Source organism: Benincasa hispida, unplaced genomic scaffold (genome assembly GCF_027475165.1).
Source record: "Benincasa hispida cultivar pf3 unplaced genomic scaffold, pf3_genome.v1.1 HicScf1312, whole genome shotgun sequence".
NCBI classification, from domain to species: domain Eukaryota; kingdom Viridiplantae; phylum Streptophyta; class Magnoliopsida; order Cucurbitales; family Cucurbitaceae; genus Benincasa; species Benincasa hispida.
In genome coordinates this window covers 32,299-55,230 of record NW_028325646.1, presented here as the reverse complement: position 1 = coordinate 55,230, position 22,932 = coordinate 32,299, and the positions used below count along the sequence as shown (strand labels likewise).

At 35.9% G+C, this 22,932-nt stretch overlaps 1 protein-coding gene and 1 long non-coding RNA gene across 28 annotated transcripts; both read right to left on the bottom strand.

The window, feature by feature from the left end:
- Window positions 1–6: 6 nt before the first annotated feature.
- On the bottom strand, window positions 7–12,003 carry LOC150031299 (uncharacterized). Of its 11 annotated transcripts, XR_016525969.1 has the most exons (7): window positions 5,392–12,001; window positions 5,164–5,227; window positions 4,926–4,983; window positions 3,991–4,826; window positions 3,068–3,858; window positions 2,389–2,582; window positions 7–2,224 (listed from the first exon to the last, which is right to left on the bottom strand). It is a non-coding gene; the product is annotated as an uncharacterized LOC150031299 (long non-coding RNA). The 11 variants fall into 11 exon arrangements; XR_016525972.1 differs by having other exon boundaries at window positions 3,991–5,542; window positions 5,707–5,813; window positions 5,901–12,003; XR_016525963.1 differs by having other exon boundaries at window positions 5,164–12,001.
- A 3,699-nt stretch (window positions 12,004–15,702) lies between these two features.
- Window positions 15,703–22,148, bottom strand: LOC150031298 (pyrophosphate--fructose 6-phosphate 1-phosphotransferase subunit beta-like). Of its 17 annotated transcripts, none has more exons than XM_090309126.1 (9): window positions 21,617–22,138; window positions 20,829–20,897; window positions 17,990–18,072; window positions 17,607–17,899; window positions 17,369–17,474; window positions 17,141–17,204; window positions 16,721–16,809; window positions 15,972–16,104; window positions 15,703–15,853 (listed from the first exon to the last, which is right to left on the bottom strand). In XM_090309126.1, exons 5-8 carry the CDS (start codon window positions 17,462–17,464, stop codon window positions 16,021–16,023), a joined length of 333 nt encoding a protein of 110 aa, XP_090165252.1. In that variant the 5' UTR covers window positions 17,465–17,474; window positions 17,607–17,899; window positions 17,990–18,072; window positions 20,829–20,897; window positions 21,617–22,138; the 3' UTR covers window positions 15,703–15,853; window positions 15,972–16,020. The 17 variants fall into 17 exon arrangements, 8 of the variants coding, with proteins under 8 accessions (XP_090165252.1, XP_090165251.1, XP_090165253.1 ...); XM_090309125.1 differs by having other exon boundaries at window positions 15,703–15,839; XM_090309127.1 differs by having other exon boundaries at window positions 15,703–15,839; window positions 18,013–18,072; window positions 20,833–20,897.
- Window positions 22,149–22,932: the final 784 nt, after the last annotated feature.

Sequence of the window (22,932 nt, the reverse complement as noted above, 5' to 3'; positions counted from 1 at the left end):
AGAATGACATATTGATTCCTTTAGACTCTCTCTTTAGACTCTCTCTCGAGTAGCTCTTTAGACTCTCTCTTTAGGTTCTCCATTTTCTTTATGTTGTGCTCGACATCCCTTTAGAGCTACTCGAGAGAGAGAGTCTAAAGAAAGAACCTAAGATTTGAAAGAGCTAAGTTAGAATCTAGACTCGAGAGTGCAATGATTAGAACTGCATAAACAAAAGATAGGAACCTAGAGATAAATTCTGTTTGCCAACCTGCATCGCATGCATCCTAGAGATAGGTATGATAAATTCTGTACGCCCAATGATTCGAACTCCGCTGTATTTGTTTATTTTTATTACCACAAACAACATTCCCAATAACTACTTGATTTATTTGGTTACCGCAAATTCTTCTGAGAAATTACCACCGCATATTTTTTCCCAAGTCCCTGTGTTCGACCCTGGACTTACCAAGAAACTCAGTGGGGTTTACACTTGAATTCCACTGAGAAAACTTAAGTGCTCAACGCATTTTCATCCATAATTCCACCTCATAAAATAACGCATCAGGGTTCCATGGATGGGCGGTGGAGCTGACTCTCCCGAGATCTAGCTCCGATCGTAGGCTTTGGTCGTTTCTCGGAATGGAAGAAGGAGATGAAGAATTCTCAAGCCTTCTTCTCACGCATTTGTCTGGATCGCAGGGAAAAACTCTAGATAAGTTGACATTCTGCTCACCGGCTTCTTTATATAGAGATTGGATCGCCGACAACATTAATGGACTGCTCTGATTCTGACATTCGCGACGCGTTAGTCCTTTCTAAATCTCTGCTGCTAATGGCGTAGTAGGTGAAATGTCAACATCAGTTTTTTATTTTCCCAAGATGTACGTTGATGCGTTCATTCCACCAACCTTGCGTTGATCCCTCTATTATGCGTTATCGTGTAGCCGCAATCTTGTAGTGACCGCATTCGCTTAATACCGCAACTTCGACACGGTGATCGCAATCGCTTGACGAGCGCAACTACCATGCGATGGACGCATGCCTCGCCTTCATTTTGGCTTGCCCCCACATGTGTCATGCGGACATCCAATTACGAGCAAGACGCTCTTTCTCAAACTAGACTCATACATACTTAGCAGCAGAATTGCGGTATTTGTTTATGCGTTGATCCTGGCGACTTACTTTCGTTTCGGCTTGCCCCCACGTGTGTCTTGCGGACATCCAACTACAGGTATGTGTCATTCACAACTTAACTCTTATCAACATGTGTTTCTCCATTGCGTTGGCAGTGGAGTTATTATTCTAATTTTCCTTTTTTTTCTTCATATAGCCAAAAATAGCAAGGTTGAAAATAAATACCTCACCCCAAAATTTAAAATGCGGCAATGTCCTCCTTGCCAATAGATTGAAAGAAGTCATCCAATGTTCTTAAGAAGTTTGGTAAAGGATCAGTTTGAAAGAAACCTAGCAGACCACTAACTTTTAGAAACATTTCTTGAGGTGATTGTCCTAAAAATAAGTTGACTCTAGTATATAAAAAAAAAAAAAATAGATGCATGTGATTCATCTTTGAAATCATAAATGGCAAAGAGAAAGCATGCGGCGACTTACTAAATTTATCAATGTTAAATGATTGCGGTAATCAAACAGGATGCAGTGATAAAACTTTCAAAATTAAAATACGATGCGATGGTGCAGAATTTGGAATAGAGTGAAGGAAAAATACAACCCCAAAATTTGCGCTATCGTCGGCATTGCCTATCGATGCCTCTTTCTTTGCAGCGATCTTCCTTTGCAAACATTGAGAGGGTAATGATAATAATAAAGTAGTTGTATCTTCATGCAGCGCCTTCGCAATCATGTGTCTTGTTCGTTTGCAAAGAAAACATTGAGAGGGTAATGATAACAATAAAAGAAAGTTAGCAAAAATTTTCTCACCCTTTTTTCTTTTTTTTGGAAAGACGTAAAAGCAAATATATGATAACAGGTAATAATAAGGTGATGAAAGTTCATGAAGTATTGATGCAGAAAAAGGATATTAAAAAAGAATGCATCCGTGATGAGGTCTTCACATAGTAGCTCAGGGACTACTTATTCCAAGCTGGGCCTTTCACGTCCACGGTGGCATTTTCTTCTTCTCTCGTTCTTCCAGAATCTTGACTGTTTTAATCCGGAGCTTTTCTCGATTGATGTTTATTATGATTTCCTCTTTGTGCACATTACCAATCATTTTTTAATATATCTGCATAAACATCAGTAGAGCCTATTAAGAGTCTCATCTCATGAATGCGATATTCCATTTTTTCCTTGAGTTCTTGAAGAAACTACTTCAACTTTGAAAGAGTCACCAAAGTTCAGTCCAAACGAAATATCAATTCTAAAGCAGTTACAAAGAGAAATGAGTACCTTGCAAGCAGAATCAAATCCAACACTTGTGATGGGGAAACATCGGCATTAATGATGAAAGGCAGAGACATTGGTAGGAGAGAAATGTAGATGAAAATGGGAAGATAGGTAGAGAAATGAAAGATTGAATCAATGAAAGATAGGTAGAGAAATGCGATATTCCATTGTCTTCTTGATCACAGGCTTGAACTTACCTGCCAAACGAATTCTACCTTTAGAAAGAGATCATCAAATGATAAATATTAAACTAGACTACATGAAGATGTTCTATCAATCCAAAGCCTTTCAAAATTGTTAAGAGAAAAGATACCCCACTTTTACATGATGATACTCCACTTTTATCCTTGTTTTTCTGATCTTACATGCATCTGTCTTTATAGTATTTTGTTAGTCACTAGTAAGTTATTTGGATGCTTAAAAAAGAAAAATAAAATAAACTTTTAAGTTTCATCAACTAGAAAATTGTCGTCTTTTTAATATAGATTGGAGAGGTTTTTTTCATCTTAAATTTTTTTTCTTCTAGTGAACTCCATTGTTCTCATTTTGGCTGGATAATTGATATTCTGTTTGTCATTTCCCTTCTTATTCCCCATAAAAAATATTCTATAAAAAAAATTATTAACGTGTTATTCAAGAAAACATGAGAACAGGAATGCACGTTTTCATGAAAAAATCATACCGTGTCTCCTTTCCACGTCCATTAACGAAGTCAATGCAGTTCTGCCAACCATCCAAATCTTCAACTGGAGCAGCCAAATTTCCTACCTAATATGCATAACTAGTAAGTAATAGAAACGAGGAAAAATCTATGGAGGAAACTGATATCAAGAAAAAGAATGAAAGGTTAAAAGGTTAGAGACTAAAATGATCAGGAGGTACAAGAAGTGGGACAGACAGATCGATGATATTGGTCCAGTTTTTTCACTCTGGAGGAGAGCTCCAGCAGTGTAACCCAAAGCATAGCAATTAGTTGAATCAAAGTTCGTGGATAAACCACACATCCCTTCGTACGTATAAGTCAAAAGAAGAATTAAACAGAGATAACACACAGAGCACTAACCAGCAAAGTACAATTTTTTTCGTATCATCTCGTGGCCATTTGCTCGTACCATTCGTAATTTTACATTTCAAGCACGAATAGAATAAGTACCCAAAGAAATGTGACTGCCCCTTGAATTGGCCGCCCATTATATGCACCTTTTTGTTTTCTCTTTTCCACCGCAATTTCATGAAAAGACATGTATAAAACAAAAAGGAAAAACAATTACTTGGACATTGTCGTGTGGTTCTCTTTCAAGCAACAATTGTTCTTGGATTGCTTGTGGGAAAAATTCAAAAAAGTAATGAGATTGAGTTAGTTTCTTTTTCCATAACCTATCCTCATCTATAATATTTCTTTTTGCATAACCTATCATCATCTATAATATCGTGGGCAAGAATTTCATTAAGTTCCGAAATAAGCTGTTGCACCTGTAGAAAGTGAATTATAAATGATATCAGTTCAAGAATGAAATATTGATCTCGAGAATCTTGGGTTTAGTGGATAGTGAGCATACAACCAAAAGAAATAAACACAATTAGTTACAATAACAAGAGAAATACCTCCGGAATGAAGTCAATCAAACCCTCAAGAATAAGTACAACACCATAATTAATAACCAAGTTCAGAACATTTACTAATTACATCGACAATGTAGTCTGTAACGTTTTTCAAGGTAAGCTGCTTAGCCGCAACCTGCAAAACACATTGTAAATTCGATGTACCCTATAAACTAAAGCTCTATTAATAAATGAGTCAACATTCAAAACAAATTATTTTTTGTCTGGAAATTTTTTCGCCTGCATATATTCAAAACCAATAAATCTCCATGAGTCAAATACAACTAGGTGGTAGAGACCAAATTTTTCAATGCAGACAAAAAAAGGCATCCAATATCACTTAGGCAATTGAATATGATATGGGATGTCAATACTTAGTTCCATTGCACCATATTAAAAGTTTCAACCTAATTCCATGAATCCTTTGTTTATCACAACTTTTCATCTTTACCCTTAAGTTTTGTTTGATATTTACCATTCCATGTAAAAATGCAAGAAGATAAAATTCTCAAACAGGATATATTAACGGACTCAACAATTTCAGTTTTCATAGTTACATAGTATCTGTTGCAGAGATTATTAGTTATTACTGAGACAAAATCTAATTCTCAAAGAGAATAAACTACCCTAGGGTTGCATGTGGAGGTAAATGCCCTTCTTGACAAAGATTTCTATCTGGTAAAGCATGTGGAGATAAATGTTGTCCTTGACAAAGGTTTCTATCTTAAGTAGTTTAAATAAAGCAACTACTTTTTCTCCAATAATAGTAATATTTGGATGAGTTTGCAAAGCACACTCCAATGTGATGTGAGAAGCAGCACGACCCATAAGCCGTCCAACTGTGGATATATGTACACTTTAATGTCATATGATAATAAACTTGAAACTTGAGTGAGAAACAAAAAAGTATCAACATCACAACAATGAAAAAGTACAACCTCACATTAGGTAGGTCAAATAGAGAAGGTTAATAAAATTGAGCAGCCGTGAAGTGCACTGTATTTTACAGATAAAGCAACAAGATGGGATTAAATCTATTTATTTATTTATATATTTTTTAAAAAAGTGGACATATCTGAACTTTAAATACTGGTAATGTCAATAATTCAGTTATTATGAACATGTCAGCACATCAGAACTATTTTTAGTTTCAATTTCATTAAGCAAAATGCTTACAGTGGTAATATTTTCCTGTAGATCGAGCATCAACCATCACATTACCAATCATTTCTGAATATATCTGCATAAACATCAGAAGAGCCTATTAAGCATCTCATCTCATGAATGCGACATTCCATTTTTTCCTTGAATTCTTGAAGAAACTACTTCAACTTTGCAACAGTCACCAAAGTTGAGTCCAAACGAAATATGAATTCTAAAGCAGTTACAAAGAGAAATGAGTACCTTGCAAGCAGAATCAAATCCAAAACTTGTGGGGACCTCTTTGGATTTGAGATCACCATCAACAATTTTTGGGCAACCAATCACTTGGGTTTTCAAATTCTTACTACTAATTTGAAAACAACAGAAAGAAGGGGAATATAGATCATAGAGTCTTGCACACAAAAAAAAATGGTACCCTAGAGTAATTAATTACTCAACCTTATATTTTTGTAATAAAAATAACATATAATAGCTTATCCATATATGACAATGAGAGTGAGAAAGAGAGCAAAAAGGAGGGAGGCAATAAACAAATTTCATAGTTCTGAAAAATACCTAAAGTTTTCAACGAGGAGACGTGCATTTGTGTTGGAATCATCTCCACCAATTACAACAAGGCCATCCAAATCAAGATTCTGAGCAGTTTCTTCAGCTTGCTTAAACTGAAAAATAGAACCGAACTGTCAATTAATGCCTTGACTACAACTAAGACGTCTCAAAATGAAAATTCTGGGAAGAAAGAGTTTCACCTGATCTAGTTTCAATCTTATCCCTCCCACTGCATATCATATCAAAACCACTCGGGTAAAACAAAAATGCATTTAAATCAAGAATTGCATTCAAATGGCAATCACTTCGCATCAAGACTGCACATATTCACACTAACAATTCTAACAAGTGAAAGCAAGAAATCCTTTCAAGAAAATTAACATGATTGCGATACGGGTAGATAAATTGTGCAGTCAGTTCTACATATTTACCATAAAAGCTAAGTTTTCGATTGGGCTAATATTATAAGCCTTCGGGCTTAAAAATGGTTGTTTCATTGTTTTTTCATTTTAATTTTGTAGGTCCATTGTCTTGAACGTGTCGCAGTTGTGCCCTTAAGTGTCCAGTCATGTCAGGGCGTGTCAAAAATTAAAAAAACAATAATGAAATAAGGCGTGTCGGACACATGTCGGCGACGTCAGGACGTGGCAGTGTCGGACACATGTTCGACACCGACACTTGGCCACCTTAGGAGTGGCAATGCTTTATAGATAAATAGAGGGAGTGGGGTTGGGAAGTGGGTGTCAAATTTTTTGGAATTTCATTTGGTAAATTTGGGAGAGACTAGCCCTCTCGTAAGGTTAGGTTGTCATGTTACTTTTATTATATAGCATATTTCCATATTTGAGTGTTCTTGAATTTTCTTGTTCTTAAGAGCTCTAATTAGGAAGTATCCTAATAAATTGGTATCAATGCTCGTTCTTTCTTGGGAGTACTGTTTTTTTCTTTCTTTTTTTCTTTTGGACAATGGGAGAACAAGAACCATAGACATGAAGCGAGTGCCTAAAACGAATTGCTAATCGCAAATGTTATATGACAGATAGAGGAGAAACTCCATGGATGTGGGAGTAACTGCAAAATTGGGTTGCAGATTGTAAGCGCATAACGACAAATAGAAAAATTCGGGAGGAGAAATTGCGAGAAACTTAAAGCGCAAAAATGGAATGAGAATTTCAAGTTTGTAAACAAATCTACAATTGACAATCATTCTAAGATTGCTAATGTCTCAAACCTGAAGAACTCTTTATGGTTCAATCGAAGATGGAAACCAAACGGGGAAGATGAAGAAGTCGAGGAGGAAAGACAAAAAGAAAACCTACCCATAAAAAAAAAGGTCGAGACAAGCAAAGAAAACTCACCGATGGACGTAAGGTCAAGGAGGCAAAGTGACAAGCAAAATAAAAACGTTTGAATGATGAAAAAGGAAAAAAGTTGGAGATGCAAGGAATGAAAAAAGGAGAAAAATACCAATGGAAAAGGTGGTGTCAGACAAATGACAACTCGATTGAAGAAGCCGAATGTGTCAAAAGTCTCCAATGATTGGACGAAGAAAATATTGCTTCTCAAAGTTGTAGTGGAAGGTTGTGTTGGGTTTTGGTAAAATAGTAAAAGTGCAATCATCCCACATCAGAAAAACTCAAAAAAGTCATGGGCTCCAAGCATTATAAAAGGAATCTATGTCTTTGGTTTCAAGTCATCTCAGTTAGAAACATTTTAAGCTTAGGTGTGTTAAGTCTTGTTAAATTCCCTTCTGCATTCTCTAGTTCAAAAATGGGAAAAAGGGTATGAGTAGTCAAAAGCTTTGAGAGTGATGTTATAATTGGGGTCGAGGAGAGAATTATTCTGAGAATGTAACAATTTTTTGCATAATGAATCTCTTTGATGGGCTGTTGTTTTCCGTTGAGTTTGAGTTTTTCACGCTAATTATTGTGTTTCCAATTTTATTATTTTCTTTCAATTTTTTAGTTATTTTTCTGCTTGTTCATGCAATAGAAGTGGAAGGTTTTTCCCAATAAGTTGACCACGATGGAGAGAGAAGACACCGGTAGTTCATTGGTTAGGGTGGCAAAGAGACTGGCAGATGGAAAAATGACAACTGACAAAAACATTGGTGGGCAAAGTCAGTGGGAGACGAGGAGATTGGATGTGCTGAAATTTGTAGATGGAAAATTATGGTGGATGGAGAAAGAGGCTTGGGGAAGGGGTGGACTTGCGTGAAAAGATGGCGGACTTGCGTGAAAAGATGGGAAAACAAATGGTTGCCCATGTGAAATGTCAAAAGGTGTCGGCCAACCTGATAACTTGTAGAAATACAAATTATTATAGTCTTTTACTTGGAATAATGATGATAGATAAGAAGAATATGTGTCAATCTTCTTAAGTATTCATGTTATTAAACTTGTGTGAAGCATCTCAAAAACACCTACTACCCCATATCATGAGTTATGTTGCACCAAAGTGTCTATTTTGCAAACTGATCGTAGGACCTACATCGCATGTGCAAAACCCCTACCCGACGAACAAACAATTAGTCGCATGCCTCGGGATCTCAGAGTCAATACCAGCGGATCTTCTCGCAAGTATTTAGAATATTGACCATGATAGCAATGCTGAAATTCTCACCTACCACGTTAGACGATTACGACTTATCAGAGTGGGAATTCCACCTCCATATTTCACCTTGATTCTTCATCGAAGCTTCGCCGAAGCAAGAGTCTAAAAGGGCTTTCTGCATTCATCCAACCATTATATCACAAGCAGCCTCAACATTCATCTGTGAGAAGCAAGAGATTACTAACAATTGCCCTTCACCTTATTTCTCTATCTTCTTAGTTGTTGTAGCCTTTTGTTTAAGAGATAGTTCATTTGTGTATTCAACAACTATTTTAATATCATCATGTTCACTTTCATCATCTTATCTATCCTCACTTTGGCTTTATCTCTTGTCATAAGTAACTAATTCTAATGGGGTAAGGGTGAAGATTAATATCATGATCTAAGTAGAATTTGTGGAAGTTATTTTGTTTGCTTAATATATGAGTATTCAAATGATTGCCTATGAGTACTCAATGAGTCATGTAGACTAACAACCTAAGACGGAAAGTAGTTGTGGATCTCATTAAGCAAAGCAAGAAATATTTGTCAACCCCGAAGCTTATTTTCTCTACTTGTGTATGTTATATAAGATTAAGTGTAAGTTAATACTAGGTTGTAGGGAAAGCTTGAGGATGCTAAGGAAGGAAAGAAAAATGATTTCAAGTGTTGATTACTAAGGGCTCTCGGGTGCTAAGTGAAAGAAGTGTAAGTTAATACTAGGGTGTAGGGAAAGCTTGAGGATGCTAAGGAAGGAAAGAAAAATGATTTCAAGTGTTGATTACTAAGGGCTCTCGGGTGCTAAGTGAAAGAGTAAGAAGGCTTGGTTAAGGAGAGAAATTTTGACCAAGTGTTGAAGGTCATGATGCATTGACAGTCATGCTGAGGTGTGCGATGGCCTAAGCATCTTAAGGTTAAGATGAAAGCTAGTGGTGTGAAGAAGAACATTGGCTAAGTGTTGGCCGAGAAGAAGATGCCATGCGTTGAGCATGGGCTATGCGCTAGTCGAGCCTCACGTTGAGGTTAGTTGGGCAAGGACGCGCGCATGGGCGAGAATGCCTTAAGCGATGCGGCTTGTGCATGCATTGGTGTGCAATGGTCGGGCAAGGATGTGTGTAAAGTAGGCCCATGCGATGATCTTGAGACTAGGCATCGGGTGCGAGTAAGGGCGCTGAGACGTGCACTAGCTAAGAGGTGTATGCGTCCAAGTAAAGCCATGCGTTGGTAAGAGTTAGTAAGCTATGTGTTGGTGATTAGGGGAAGCTTTTCAGCTTAATCATCGATTGTAGTGGCCAGTTGTCGAGATTAGAAGGTTTAATGTTGACTTAGTGGGATAGGTGGCAGCCTAAGTGTAATTAAGGTCATGCATCTCTTAATCTAAAAGGGAAGCCTCAGTTCAAGAACTTGGTTTGGACAATTCTCTAGTGTTAAAGGGGTGATTCCACAGCCATTTGAAGGCTTGAGGAGTGTAGATGAAGCTATGAGGTTGCTGGAAGGAAATTCTTAAGAATTCGAGTTGACATTAGAAGATTTCCTCAAGAAGTCAAGCTCTCATGTGATTCTGAGCAGGGTGTGAAGATTGAAAAATTCTGACCATATCGTGAAGAATTTGAAGCTCAAATTTTAAGGTAAGTAAGTTAAGACGATTTTAAACAAGTTTGTAGAAGGAAATTTCCCGAAATAATGTCTGGAAAAATAAGTAAATTCAGCTTGAAGTTGAATTTGTATTTTTGAGTTGAATAAGCATGTAGCTGGAACAGTTGAGCACGCAGGCAACTCAACCGGGAAGGCTACAGATGCGCGCAAAGGCAGAATGACGCAAGGCGTTGCATGGGTGTGTACGCTAGGTTGCGCACGAGGGTTGTACAAGTGTGCGCGCGAGGCGCTGCATGCAAAGGTTGAGTATGCATTGATGCGCGCAGTTGCGTTAAAAGACAAAATTTACTCCTCGTGCTTAGAAATATGTCTTCGTTGGCTATCCTCTCCATCAACGTGGGTATAAGTGTTCTCATCCACCCTCCCACAAGTATTTTATTTCGATAAATGTCACCTTTCAAGAGGATCAACCCTTCTTTTCTATTAGTCATTTTCAGGGGGAGAGCTCTAATGAAGAGACTAATTGGCCCCCGTCTTCGATCTTTTCTGATTCCCTTCCTGATCCTATCTTGAATATTACCGACACTGTCACTGTCTTACCTACCAAATAGGTCCATGGATAACATACTATAGGAAGAATCTCAAGAAGGAAATTGTGCCACCTATTGTTTCTCCGGTAACGATCTATGAGTACGACCCAACATTAGCCCAAGGTACTCATACTTTTGTCTTTAATAACCTCGATATTTGTGTTGAGAATGATAATGATGCTCATACTCGTCTCTGATAATATTGGTATTTGTGCTAAAAATGATATGTGTACTGTGGAAGAAAATAGCAAAACTAATGATTGTACCAAGAAAGTTGTGGCTGATATGGCTGGGAATAAACAAGTTGAAGCAACTATTCCAGGTAGTTGACCAAGTAAGAAATATAGAGGTTCTACAAGATGATAGTTAAGCTCAACAATCTCAAACCAGCTCAACTGAAGCTCGTTATGAAAATCATTGGAAGAACTTTCTAAGTCAATCCAATCATGAGGCAATCATTATGCCTCAGGGACCAATGACAAGAGCTAAAAAACTTGAAGAGGGATTAAACGCTTGCTTCCAAGCTAAATTTCCAGCCCATCACGAAGAGTTGCAACCCTTGAAGCTCCAAGAGTCACTTGGGCACCCAAAAGTCCTAATGAATCTGCAAAATTCAGATTCATCCCCGTGTTTAATGCTTGATGTATTAATTTATTTCAATGTATTTACATTTATTAAGGTTCAAGAGTTTTTGTTGAACCTAGTCAATTAAGTGAAAAATTGTGTCCTTTCAAGTTGTCTTTTCAATTAGTATAAATACCTATGTAGTTTGGTCATTGGAACACACTTGAGATTGAATGAAATTTCATTAGAGTTTTTGTCTCTCAAGCTTTATGCTTTTTCTTTGTATTTTTGTGTTTAAAATGCATGTATTAGAACTTTCAATCTAGTTTGATCAATTAGATTGTGGAGAGTTCGACTTCTTAAAGTTAGTAACAAGTTCTCCTTTCTTCTTGATCATCGACCAATCTTCCAAGCCAAATATGTTTAGCTTTCTTGGGATTGCTTATTAAATAGTTAATCGGGGTTATTCTTATTATCGTTGTGGGCCCTCAATCACGTATGAGAACCCCTTTATTCTAGGTGAAACCCCACAACGATAATAAAAGTAACCCCAATTAACTATTTAGTAAGCAACCCCAAGAAAGCTAAACATATTTGGCTTGGAAGATTGATCGATGATCAACAAGAAAGGAAAACTTATTCCTAACTTCAAGAATTCGAACTCTCCACAATCTAATTGATCAAACTAGATTGAAAGTTCTAATACATGCATTTTAAACACAAAAATACAAAGAAAAAGCATAAAGCTTGAAAGACAAAACCTTTAATGAAATTCCATTCAATCTCAAGTGTGTTCCAATGACCAAACTACATAGGTATTTATACTGATGGAAAAGACAATTTGAAAAGACACAACTTTTCACCTAATTGACTAAGTTCAACAAAAACTCTTTGAGGACATACATGAACCTTAATAAATGTAAATACATTGAAATAAATTAATACATCAAGCATTAAACACGGGGATGAATCTGAATTTTGCAGATTCATTAGGACTTTTGGGTGCCCAAGTGACTCTTGGAGCTTTTAGGATTGCAACTCTTCGTGATGGGTTGGAAATTTAGCTTGGAAGCAAGCGTTTAATCCCTCTTCAAGTTTTTTAGCTCTTGACATTGGTCCTTGAGGCATAATGATTGCCTCATGATTGGATTGACTTGAAAAGTTCTTACAATGATTTTCACCACGAGCTTCAGTTGAGCTGGTTCGAGATTGTTGAACTTCACTTTCATCTTTTAGAACCTAAATATTGCTTACTTGGCCAACTCCTTATGATTGTCACTATTTGCTTATCAGAATGGAACTCTACGCTAGAGACTAAGTGTGGAATTTCTAATGGAAGGTCAGATAGAGTAAAAGGTGGAGATTCCTCCCTTGATCTTCCTATTGCCTTAAGAAAAAGAATCAAGTCCTGCCTTAAGCACCCAATGCGGAGTTATCTGTCGTATGGTAACCTTTCACCTGAGTTCAGAGCTCTTACTACAAGTCTATAAACAGTAACGATACCAAATAATTTATAAGTAGCAATGGAAATCCCCGAGTGAAAAACTACAATTATGGAAGAAATGAGGGCTCTTGAGAAAAACAATACTTGGGATCGTCTGTCTCTTCCTAAAGAGCATAAGACGGTTGGATGCAAATAGGGGTTCACCATAAAGTACAAGTCTGATGGGACGCTTGACAGTTATAAGGTCAGGCTAGTTGCTAAAGGATTTACTCAGACCTTTGGAATAGACTACTCTAAGACTTTTTCTCTGGTTGCAAAACTAAACACAGTTCGACATGGTTGTGAACAAAGACTGGCCTTCCATCATCTAGATGTGAAAAATGCATTTCTCAATGGTGAGTTAAAAGAGGAAGTCTACATGAGTCCTCCAGGTTTTGAAGCTCAGTTTGATCACGAAGGGTGTAAGCTAAGAAAGTCATTATACAGATTAAAATAGTCTCCAAGAGCGTGGTTCGACAGGTTTACTACCTTCGTTAAATCTCAAGGTTATACTCAGGGACACTCTGATCACACTCTGCTTACAAAAAGGTCAGTGTCAGGAAAGAGTGTCGTTCTCATTGTATACGGGGATGATATTGTGTTATCCCGATGATACTACAGAGATTGACAGACTGAAAAAGAAAATGGCTAAGGAGTTTGAGATTAAAGACCTCGGAAGATTCAAGTACTTTCTTGGGACGAAAGTAGCACGATTAAAAGAGGGACTTTCAGTCTCTCAACAGAAATATACACTTGACTTGATAAAAGAAACAAGTATAACTGGATGCAAAGTTGATAACCCCGTAGAAGTCAATACCGAGCTTGGCGACTCTATTAACTTTCCTGTTAATAAAGAAAGATATCAATGTTTAGTAGGGAAACTAATTTACCTATCCCATACTAGACCAGACATATCCTACGTCGTCAGTGTGGTAAGCCAGTTTATGCAAGCACTATGAAGAGCATATGAAGGTTGTTGAACGCATCCTAAGATATTTACAAACTACTCCCAGTAAGGGTTAGATGTTCAAGAAAACTGACAAACGAGGTATCTCACTTATACTGACACTGACTGGACAGGCTCTATTGTAGACAAAAAGTCACATTTGGGTACTGTACCTTTTTGTGGGGAAATCTTGTCACTTGGAGAAGTAAGAAACAAATGGTGGTTGTTAGAAGCAGTGTTGAAGCAGAATACATGGCTATAAGTCTGGGAATATGTGAAGAAATCTGGTTAAAGAAAGTTTTGTCAAACCTGTGTCGGGATTGTGATCATCTGATGAAGCTCTACTGTGACAACAAAACTGCAATAAGTATAGCAAATAATCTGGTTCAAGATGATAGAACCAAACACGTTGAAATCGATAGACACTTCATCAAAGAAAGATTGGACAATGACAGTATCTACATTCAATACATCTCTTTCGGTCAACAGGTCACAGACATCTTCATAGACAAAAGGACTTAACAGACAGAGTTTTGATTTTTGTGTCAGCAAGTTAGGTCTTATTAACATCTATGCCCCAATTTGAGAGAGAGTGTTGAAAATAAAAAAGGACTTTACTTTTGAACCCTAAGGGCATTTTAGTAGTTTCATCTTGCCCTAGTCTGTATTAGGGTTTCCTACATCTCTATTTATATTTGTGCCCTGTTCTGTATGAAACATAGAAAATAATAATAAAAAGAGTGATTGTATCGTGGTTTTTTCTCCCTGTTCTAGGATTTTCCACGTAAAATGTTGTGTTCTTCTCTTCTCTTTGTTTCATCAAATAGGAACCTTCCCCTCTTGTATCAAACACTTTATTCATTCTAATAAAATATTCATAATCTTGATTCTTGGAGAGAATTCTCCTTTTATCTCCTTTAGGAGACATCAATTTGGTACCAGAGCATCCGTGGGCCAATATTGACTGCCGCCAGTGGAACTCCAAGAAACTCTTAGTGACCTCGATCACAAGAGGAAGCTTTGTGAGTTGTCCTCATTGTCGAACAACTAACATCTAATTAGGGGGAACCCTTGAAATTCCAAGAAAGAAAGAAGAAACCGAAGATTTATCAAGATTTTGCAAGAATTGACTATTATCGATCAAAGAAGACGTCCAAGAAAAAAAAAATCAGCAGTTGGTATAGGCAAGAAAATAAAATTTACTTCCAAAAACAAAGTTGGAATTTTGACTCAAGTGGTTCAAAAGAAGAATTCCAACATACTAATTTTGTCCATGCTCGATTTTCTCAAAGCACCTATCATTATCCACATTGGAAATTTAATTCTAGTGATTCTAGTGACTCCAATGATGTTTCTAAGGCAATTTGGGGTGGGATAAGAAGGCAACAATATCGAAAAAGGTCCAAAGATCCAATCAAACCCATGTTTCAAGATATCAACGTAAAGATTGGGAGTTAGATGAATTAAAGAATTATCAAGAATCATCAAGAATCGATTTTTACAGCCCAAGAAAAATGTTCAAGACACAATATTACTCTTTTGGTTATGAAACACGATCACGAAAGGTTGATTCAAGAGAATCAATGGATGAGTCCTATACCCATCATGAGATTAAAACATATTAAAGAATCCAACAAAATGACTATTTAGATCTTGTAGCAGATATAAAGAAAACAATAAAATAAATCCAACGTTCGTTGGGGAAAATGAATCAACATATTGATCAACTATCAATTCATTTGCAAGAGTTCAAGAATGGATGAGAGCTCCAGCAGTGTAACCCAAAGCATAGCAATAAGTTGAATCAAAGTTCGTGGGTAATGGAAGTCTAGATACTTGGTATTCCCTAATTATCAAATATGAATTTAAAAGATCTTAATGCATTTACCAACATGCATGTTTTTCAGATCTCAACTGACTTGCCTACTACCCAAGTGCTAAATAATGTGTTATCACTAAATTATTAAACAAGAGCGTATAAGTAAAACAGCAAAAGTTCAAGCACGAATAGAATAAGTACCGAAAGAAATGTGACTGCCACTTGAATTGGCCACCCATTATATGCACCTTCTTGCCTTCTCTTTTCCAACTCAGTTACATGGAAAGACATGTATAAAACAAAAAGAAAAAACAATTACCTGGACATTTCCGTGTGGATCTCTTTCAAGCAACAATTGTTCTTGGATTGCTTGTGGAAAAAATTCAAAAAGGTGATGAGATTGAGTAGTAAGTTTCTTTTTCCATAACCTATCCTCATTTCTTTTTCCATAACCTATCCTCATCTATAATATTTCTTTTTCCATAACCTATCCTCATCTATAATATCATGGGCAAGAATTTCATTGAGTTCCGAAATAAGTTGTTGCACCTGTAGAAAGTGAGCTATATATGATATCAGTTCAAGAATGACATATTGATCCCAAGAATCTTGGGTTTAGTGGATAGTGAGCATACAACCAAAAGAAATAAACACAATTAGTTACAATAACAAAAGAAATACCTCCGGAATGAAGTCAATCAAACCCTCAGGAATAAGTACAACACCATAATTAATAACCAAGTTCAAAACATTTACTAATTACATCGATAATGTAGTCTGTAACGTTTTTCAAGGTAAGCTTCTTAGCCGCAACCTGCAAAACACATTGTAAATTCGATGTACCCTATAAACTAAAGCTCTATTAATATATGAGTCAACATTCAAAACAAATTATTTTTTGTCTGGAAATTTTGTCGCCTGCATACATTCAAAACCAATAAATCTCTATGAGTCAACTACAACTAGGTGGTAGAGAACAAATTTTTCAAAGCTGACAAAAAAAGGCATCCGATATCACTTAGGCAATTGAATATGATATGGGATGTCAATCCTTAGTTCCATTACACCATATTAAAAGTTTCAACCTAATTCCATGAATCTTTTGTTTATCACAAATTTTTATCTTTACCCTAAGTTTTGTTTGATATTTACCATTCTATGTAAAAATGCAAGAAGATGAAATTCTGAAACAGGATATATTAACTGACTCAACAATTTCAATTTTCATGTTTACATGAGAGTATCTGTTGCAGAGATTATTAGTTATTACTGAGACAAAATCTAGTTCTCAAAGGGAATAAACAACCCTAGGGTTGCATGTGGAGGTAAATGCCCTTCTTGACAAAGATTTCTATCTGGTAAAGCATGTGGAGATAAATGTCCTCCTTGACAAAGGTTTCTATCTTAAGTAGTTTAAATAAAGCAGCTACCTTTTCTCCAATAATAATAATATTTGGATGAGTTTGCAAAGCACACTCTAGTGTGATGTGAGAAGCAGCACGACCCATAAGTCGTCCAACTGTGGATATATGTACACTGTTAATGCAATATGATAATAAACTTGAAACTTGAGTGAGAAAAAAAAGGTATCAACATCACAACAATAAAAAAGTACAATTTCACATTAGGTTAATAAAATTGAGTAGCCGTGAAGTGCTCTGTTTTTTACAGATGAGGCAACAAGATGGGCTTTATTATTGATATTATCTACTTATTTATAAATATATATTTTAAAAAAAGTGGACATATCTGAACTTGAAATACTGGTAATGTCAATATTTCAGTTGTTATGAACATGTCAGCACATCAGAACTATTTTTAGTTTCAATTTCATTAAGTAAAATGCTTACAGTGGTAATATTTTCCTGTAGATCGAGCATCAACCATCACATTACCAATCATTTCTGAATATATCTGCATAAACATCAGAAGAGCCTATTAAGCGTCTCATCTCATGAATGCGACATTCCATTTTTTCCTTGAATTCTTGAAGAAACTACTTCAACTTTGCAACAGTCACCAAAGTTGAGTCCAAACGAAATATGAATTCTAAAGCAGTTACAAAGAGAAATGAGTACCTTGCAAGCAGAATCAAATCCAAAACTTGTGGGGACCTCTTTGGATTTGAGATCACCATCAATAGTTTTTGGGCAACCAATCACTCGGGTCTTCATATTCTTACTCCTAATTTGAAAACAATCGAAAGAAGGGGAATATAGATAACAGAGTCTTGCACACAAAAAAAAAAAAAAAAAAAACAGGAGCGTTTAAGTAAAACAGGAAAAGTTCATAATGGATTTGGCATATTTTCAAAACCTGATAACATAATGGATTTCTGATTTTCTCTTGCTTAAACAACCATACTAATGATGGTCTATGAATCCTTGAAGAATGCATATCCCACTCACTTTCAATCACCAATTAGAACAATATTCTTTCGACTTCTGAACTGTAGGAAGTGTGGCAACTAGCATCAGCAACAGACCTACAAAACCCATATATATTCACCATTTGTGTGACCATAAATGGGTCATGGTATCCACATAGTAAGCCACTTTTGCTGACAAGAATATACTGGAACATGCTAAACCATCTTCTCATCAACAAGTCTGGCAAAGAGGTATTCATGTGGTGAGTACATAGACAACAGATATATACCAAAAAGAGGATACAAGAAAGAAGAAACAAAAGTGTGTTACCTATCATCATGTAATGAACTTACATATAGTAACAACAAAACAGCAGACTAACAAGAAGAAAGATCTGAGTCATTGGAGCTTTCCTGTCCAAGTAGAAACAGTAAATCAACTGGATCAGATGGAAAAAATGATACAAGTTCTCTAATGCCAGTGAAATCATTTCCAAAGATGACATCCACCGGAGAACTGAGCATTAGATACACTCTCCATTTCATCTTTTCATATAGAAATGAGCCTAGACATCTAAAAGAGAAACTCAAACAACAAGCAGATAGAAGTGTGTTTGCAAAATCTATGGTCCTGATGTCAGGATTTTGGAGCAAAATCGAATGAAAAGTTTCAAATACCCCCAAAACAAGTTCCTCTTCAGTTACATTGATAGTTGCTAAAAGCCAAGGTAGTGTGTTGTACATACATCAAGAGCACAATTTTTCATTTCTTTGGTGATAGAGTTGTCCATGACAGTATTGACTTGACTATATATATAGAACTCCTTGAGAAGGTATAAAGAATGTAAAAGTTGACCTGGTTGTGTTTCGAATGTACTAAGACGAAATAAAACTACATGTTCTAATACTTCTTGAATTGATGTTGCTAGATGTGGCACCCTATGAGATGGAGACTTCATAATCGTGACCAGGATTGCACGGGTTGTTGCAAATGTGTCTGGATGTATGCCCATCTCCCCAGTCACATTCTTACGGAGCATACTCGTCAAAATAAGAACTAGTTCTTCAATACGAGAGATACAACCACTACTCCAGGACACTGAGAAATGCATTTCAAAATGAGACCAAGTGTTTGGCTGTGAATTGGATGGAAAGGAACTTCAGCAACATGACCCAACACTAGAATTAGTGTTGCAAATCCGACCGCAAGCCTTTGATTGAAGGGCAATTCAGCTCTTGAAAGAAGATCAAGGGCCTGAAGACGCAAGCCCTTGTTAAGGGATCCTTACCTTCAGCAATGTGCAACTCATTTCATTATCCTAGAATTCGAAGTTTCTGGCATATGTTCTATTTTGAAAAAAGAATGTGTAGTTTTCATGTATTTAACAGCACAAAAATAGCTAGATATCTATGACCTTGACTAGTTTTCATGTATTTACCAACACAAAAATAGCTAGATATCTACGACCTTACTTGAACAGGAACTATTTTATAGGTTGTACATATGTGTCCTTGAGTTCTAAAAAAAATCGCTAGATGTCTTTATCTCTGACAGATTATGCTTGTTCAAGAATTTTCAAGACTACGATTAGGATTTGTTTCATAGGTTGTACATCTGTGTCCTTTCGATCTAAAAAAAATAGCTAGATATCTTTATCCCTGACAGATTATGCTTGTTCAGAATTTTTAGGACTACGATTGCTCACCTGAAAATCGTAATATCTCAAATACATAATCCACTATATTTTCTTCAACCAATAGTTGGTTTGGCTTGATGGAAGTGCCCTCTGAGGACAGATAACTAATTATTAGCTCCACAGTGTTAAGTTGGAGATCTTAGTCTGACGAAAGCAGAGGACCTTTGATAGAAACTTAAGAGTTACCATTGCAAAATTTTAGTCATTCAGGGCAGCGTTTGTTAATTTATTGGAAAAGAAGTCGATTAAAATCTTTGGATAAGTGATCTTATCTTGTTTACGGGATTGACTAATCAGAATTTAGAAACTTAGAGTTGAGCTAAGAAGTCGGGTAGATGAAAAGTCATCTGGGTATATCTTTTGGGGGTAGAATATCGAATTGAAACCTATAACCATACTGTAGATGCGCAGCTATGTGGTTGAGCTGAATTTTGTAAAATGGTTCTTCAAGTCTGGAAAAAACTTGCACATGAACAAAATGTTTTGAGTTGCATTTTCTTTTAGCTTTTGCTTTCTTTCTTCAATATCCTGGCAAGCAACTTTGTTGGTGGAATGGCATATCCTAAGTCCGAGCTCAAATAGGTCGATTTATCTTGTTGCTTTGGAATTTCAAATTTTTTATTCATTTTGGGCCACTACTCTAATTGGGATTTAAGTAGTGAATAAACTTAATTTCTACTCCTTCCATAGAGTGTTTGAAAATTTTCTGTTATCGGCCTTGCCACAAGATGGTCATGGATCTTTCTATGGGGTTTTCATATTTTAGTTCATTTTATGTTGTTCTTGTACTGATAAAATTAATTTCTTTTGGGGCTGCTTAGTTATGATAAGCAGAGAGATTTATAATTTTTAATAAAGCTATGAGTTTACTACATTTAGAAAGGACTAATGCAGCTTTATTGTGTTTCAGGTTGGGCCTTGTTGCAACCATTAAGGTATGCAGTTTTCCATCCATTATGACATAATACCACGAGTATCCATTTCTTGTATTTTCTCAAAGCATTCAAGTTAGTTGTCAGTATAGAATGATCATGCAGTATTCTCAAGGTTGGAAATAATTATGTTGCATAGCTTTTTTTTTAAACATTTATTCTAGTAGTGATGCACAATGAATGAATGAACAGGAATAGTTAGATACAAATCAATACACATCAGATAAAAGAAGATGAGTATACAAATCAATACATCATTTTCAGTTTTCCATCCATTATGACATAGCTTTTCATAGCTTTTTTTTAAAACATTTATTCTGGTAGTTGTCAGTATACAAATCAATACACATCAGATAAAAGAAGATGAGAAATGAGAAACTGGGCTTCATTTGTACGCAAATGCAAACATTCAAAAATATCACCCAAACTCATGCACCACCAGCTACAAATTATAAACCAGAAAGAAGATTTAGCCATCATGTTCGGTCTAGGAAACACAAAAAAAAAAAAAAAAAAAGTGGTTTTGAAGAAGTTGACAAACCTACATAGTTCAATCGGACATCATCATTTTGAGTCTTCATGAGCGCCTCCAGAGATAGAAACAGAAGTTCTGGGCAAAATGCAGAGAGAATATCATTTTCAGTGCTATGGTTAGATGCATATTGAATTGTGGTCAATTTATATAGAACAAAGAGGATCTCTCCCCGTATCTCCTTGCTGCATATGAAGAGTAATTCAGAACTTGTCATAAAAAATGCATATGCGCAGTACAAAATAATTTGCTTCTTTCGAATTATTCAGTTTATCACCTTGGTAATTCAAGGCCTGGCACGAGATTTGACACGAGGCCATCGTTGTTCTTAATTTGGCCATGGAAATTTGTTGTCCGATAGTTTAAAGCTGTACAGATTTCTGAAGAAGCTGTACAGAAATCTGAAGAGTTTGATATTAGGTAATGTTTGTTTCCTTTGGTTGTTGTAGCATTATGAATTTATTGCTGTAACTTTCCTTTTCATTGTCATTTGTTTGGCTGGTTCGTTAAGTGTCCACTAAACTCTGAGAAAGTGGTCTGGCAGTAGTAGCCAATTTTTTACTCCTCCCCGAAATTTTTTTTAAAAAAAAAAAAAGTAAAAAACAAAACGAAGAAAAAACATGTGTAATTGGTTTCCTGCCTGTTGAAGTGAAATCAGTCTCTTATTAACACTACAGGCAGACCTAAGCATTCTATAACAATGAAGCTAAAAGGAACAAATGGAAAAAGAAAAAAAATCACACTCCTTTGACAACGAAATACGCACGAATCTAGAACAGTAGAACAAACAAGATTACCATATTATACACCTGACGGCGGCTCCAAGACAACGCGCCAGAAGAAAGCCGATCCGAAACTCTGGCGATAAAGTCGTCGCAAAGAGATCCATCACCGTTAACTTCAGTAACATCGACGAACAAGATCAGTGACTTGGCGAGCAATGGCGTCATCGTCGAAGGAGCAGAGTGCGGCGACGAAGGGAGCGACAATGAAATGAGAATGGAAAGTGAGGAAGGTCTGGCCCTGTAACGGCGACGAAGGGAGCGACAATGGGAGAGAGGGGATCGGAGTAGGGTTTCAAAATTTTGGAGGAAGTACAACGTCTGAGGAGTAGGGTTTCAAAATTTTGGCCCGTTGAGTTTTGCTAATAAATAACAAACACTCTCCAGCTGGAAATTATTTTTTAAATATTTATTTATTTTTATCAAATTTATTGTCACTTTTATCAGCTTTTTTACTTTTTATTTTTTTGTTAGGAGAAAGCAGAGATTCAAATGGGGCTTGTCTGTGTTTTTATAGGAAGGAGAGAGAAAGAAAGAGAGGTGGTTTCTGGGGTTTGCTGCTGCAGGGAATGAGTAAGGGAAGAAAAAGGCAAAGATGGAGGCGTCAAATTATTTATTATTCAACTAGGGATTCTTTTTAAATTATTTATTTAAATTTTGGAAACTTCAACTTATACTTATATGTATTTGTTTTTTTTATTTATTAATAATAATAAAGTATTTTTAATCCTTTCAAAATCACTCTTACGTTACTTTTACTATTAAGAGGCGGATGAGACCATAAGATTATAATTAACTATCTCTTGTTACAGTAAATACTATTTCAAAATAACTATCTCTTATTGGCAGCTAAAAGTAAAATAGTAGTTGTGAAAATATTAAAGATGAACTAAATAAATGAAGGTCTAATGATCCAATGATCGATATTACATCATTTCATCTATCGATTTTGTCCAACATTCTGAAGAATTTCTACTCATTGATATATTTTAAGGAAAAATACATATTTCTTTCCTCAATTTTGAAATAGTTTCAAAATGTTACATTTTTAGTCCTCAAGTTTTGAGTTTAGTTTTGAAATCCCTAACTAGGTTTCAAAATGTTACAATTTTACCACTGAGATTTAAGTTTTGTTTCGATTTGGTCTCTATATTTCAAGACTTATACTTTTAACCTCAATTTTTCATTAAATGCTCATTTTTAGTTATTGACATTAATGTCTATTAATTAATTTAAAATAATTATGAAGTGAATTTAAAATTTAATACAGATAAAGATAGTAAAACTTAACTAATTTTAATTCTTTATATTCTTTTAAATTAAGTAATAAA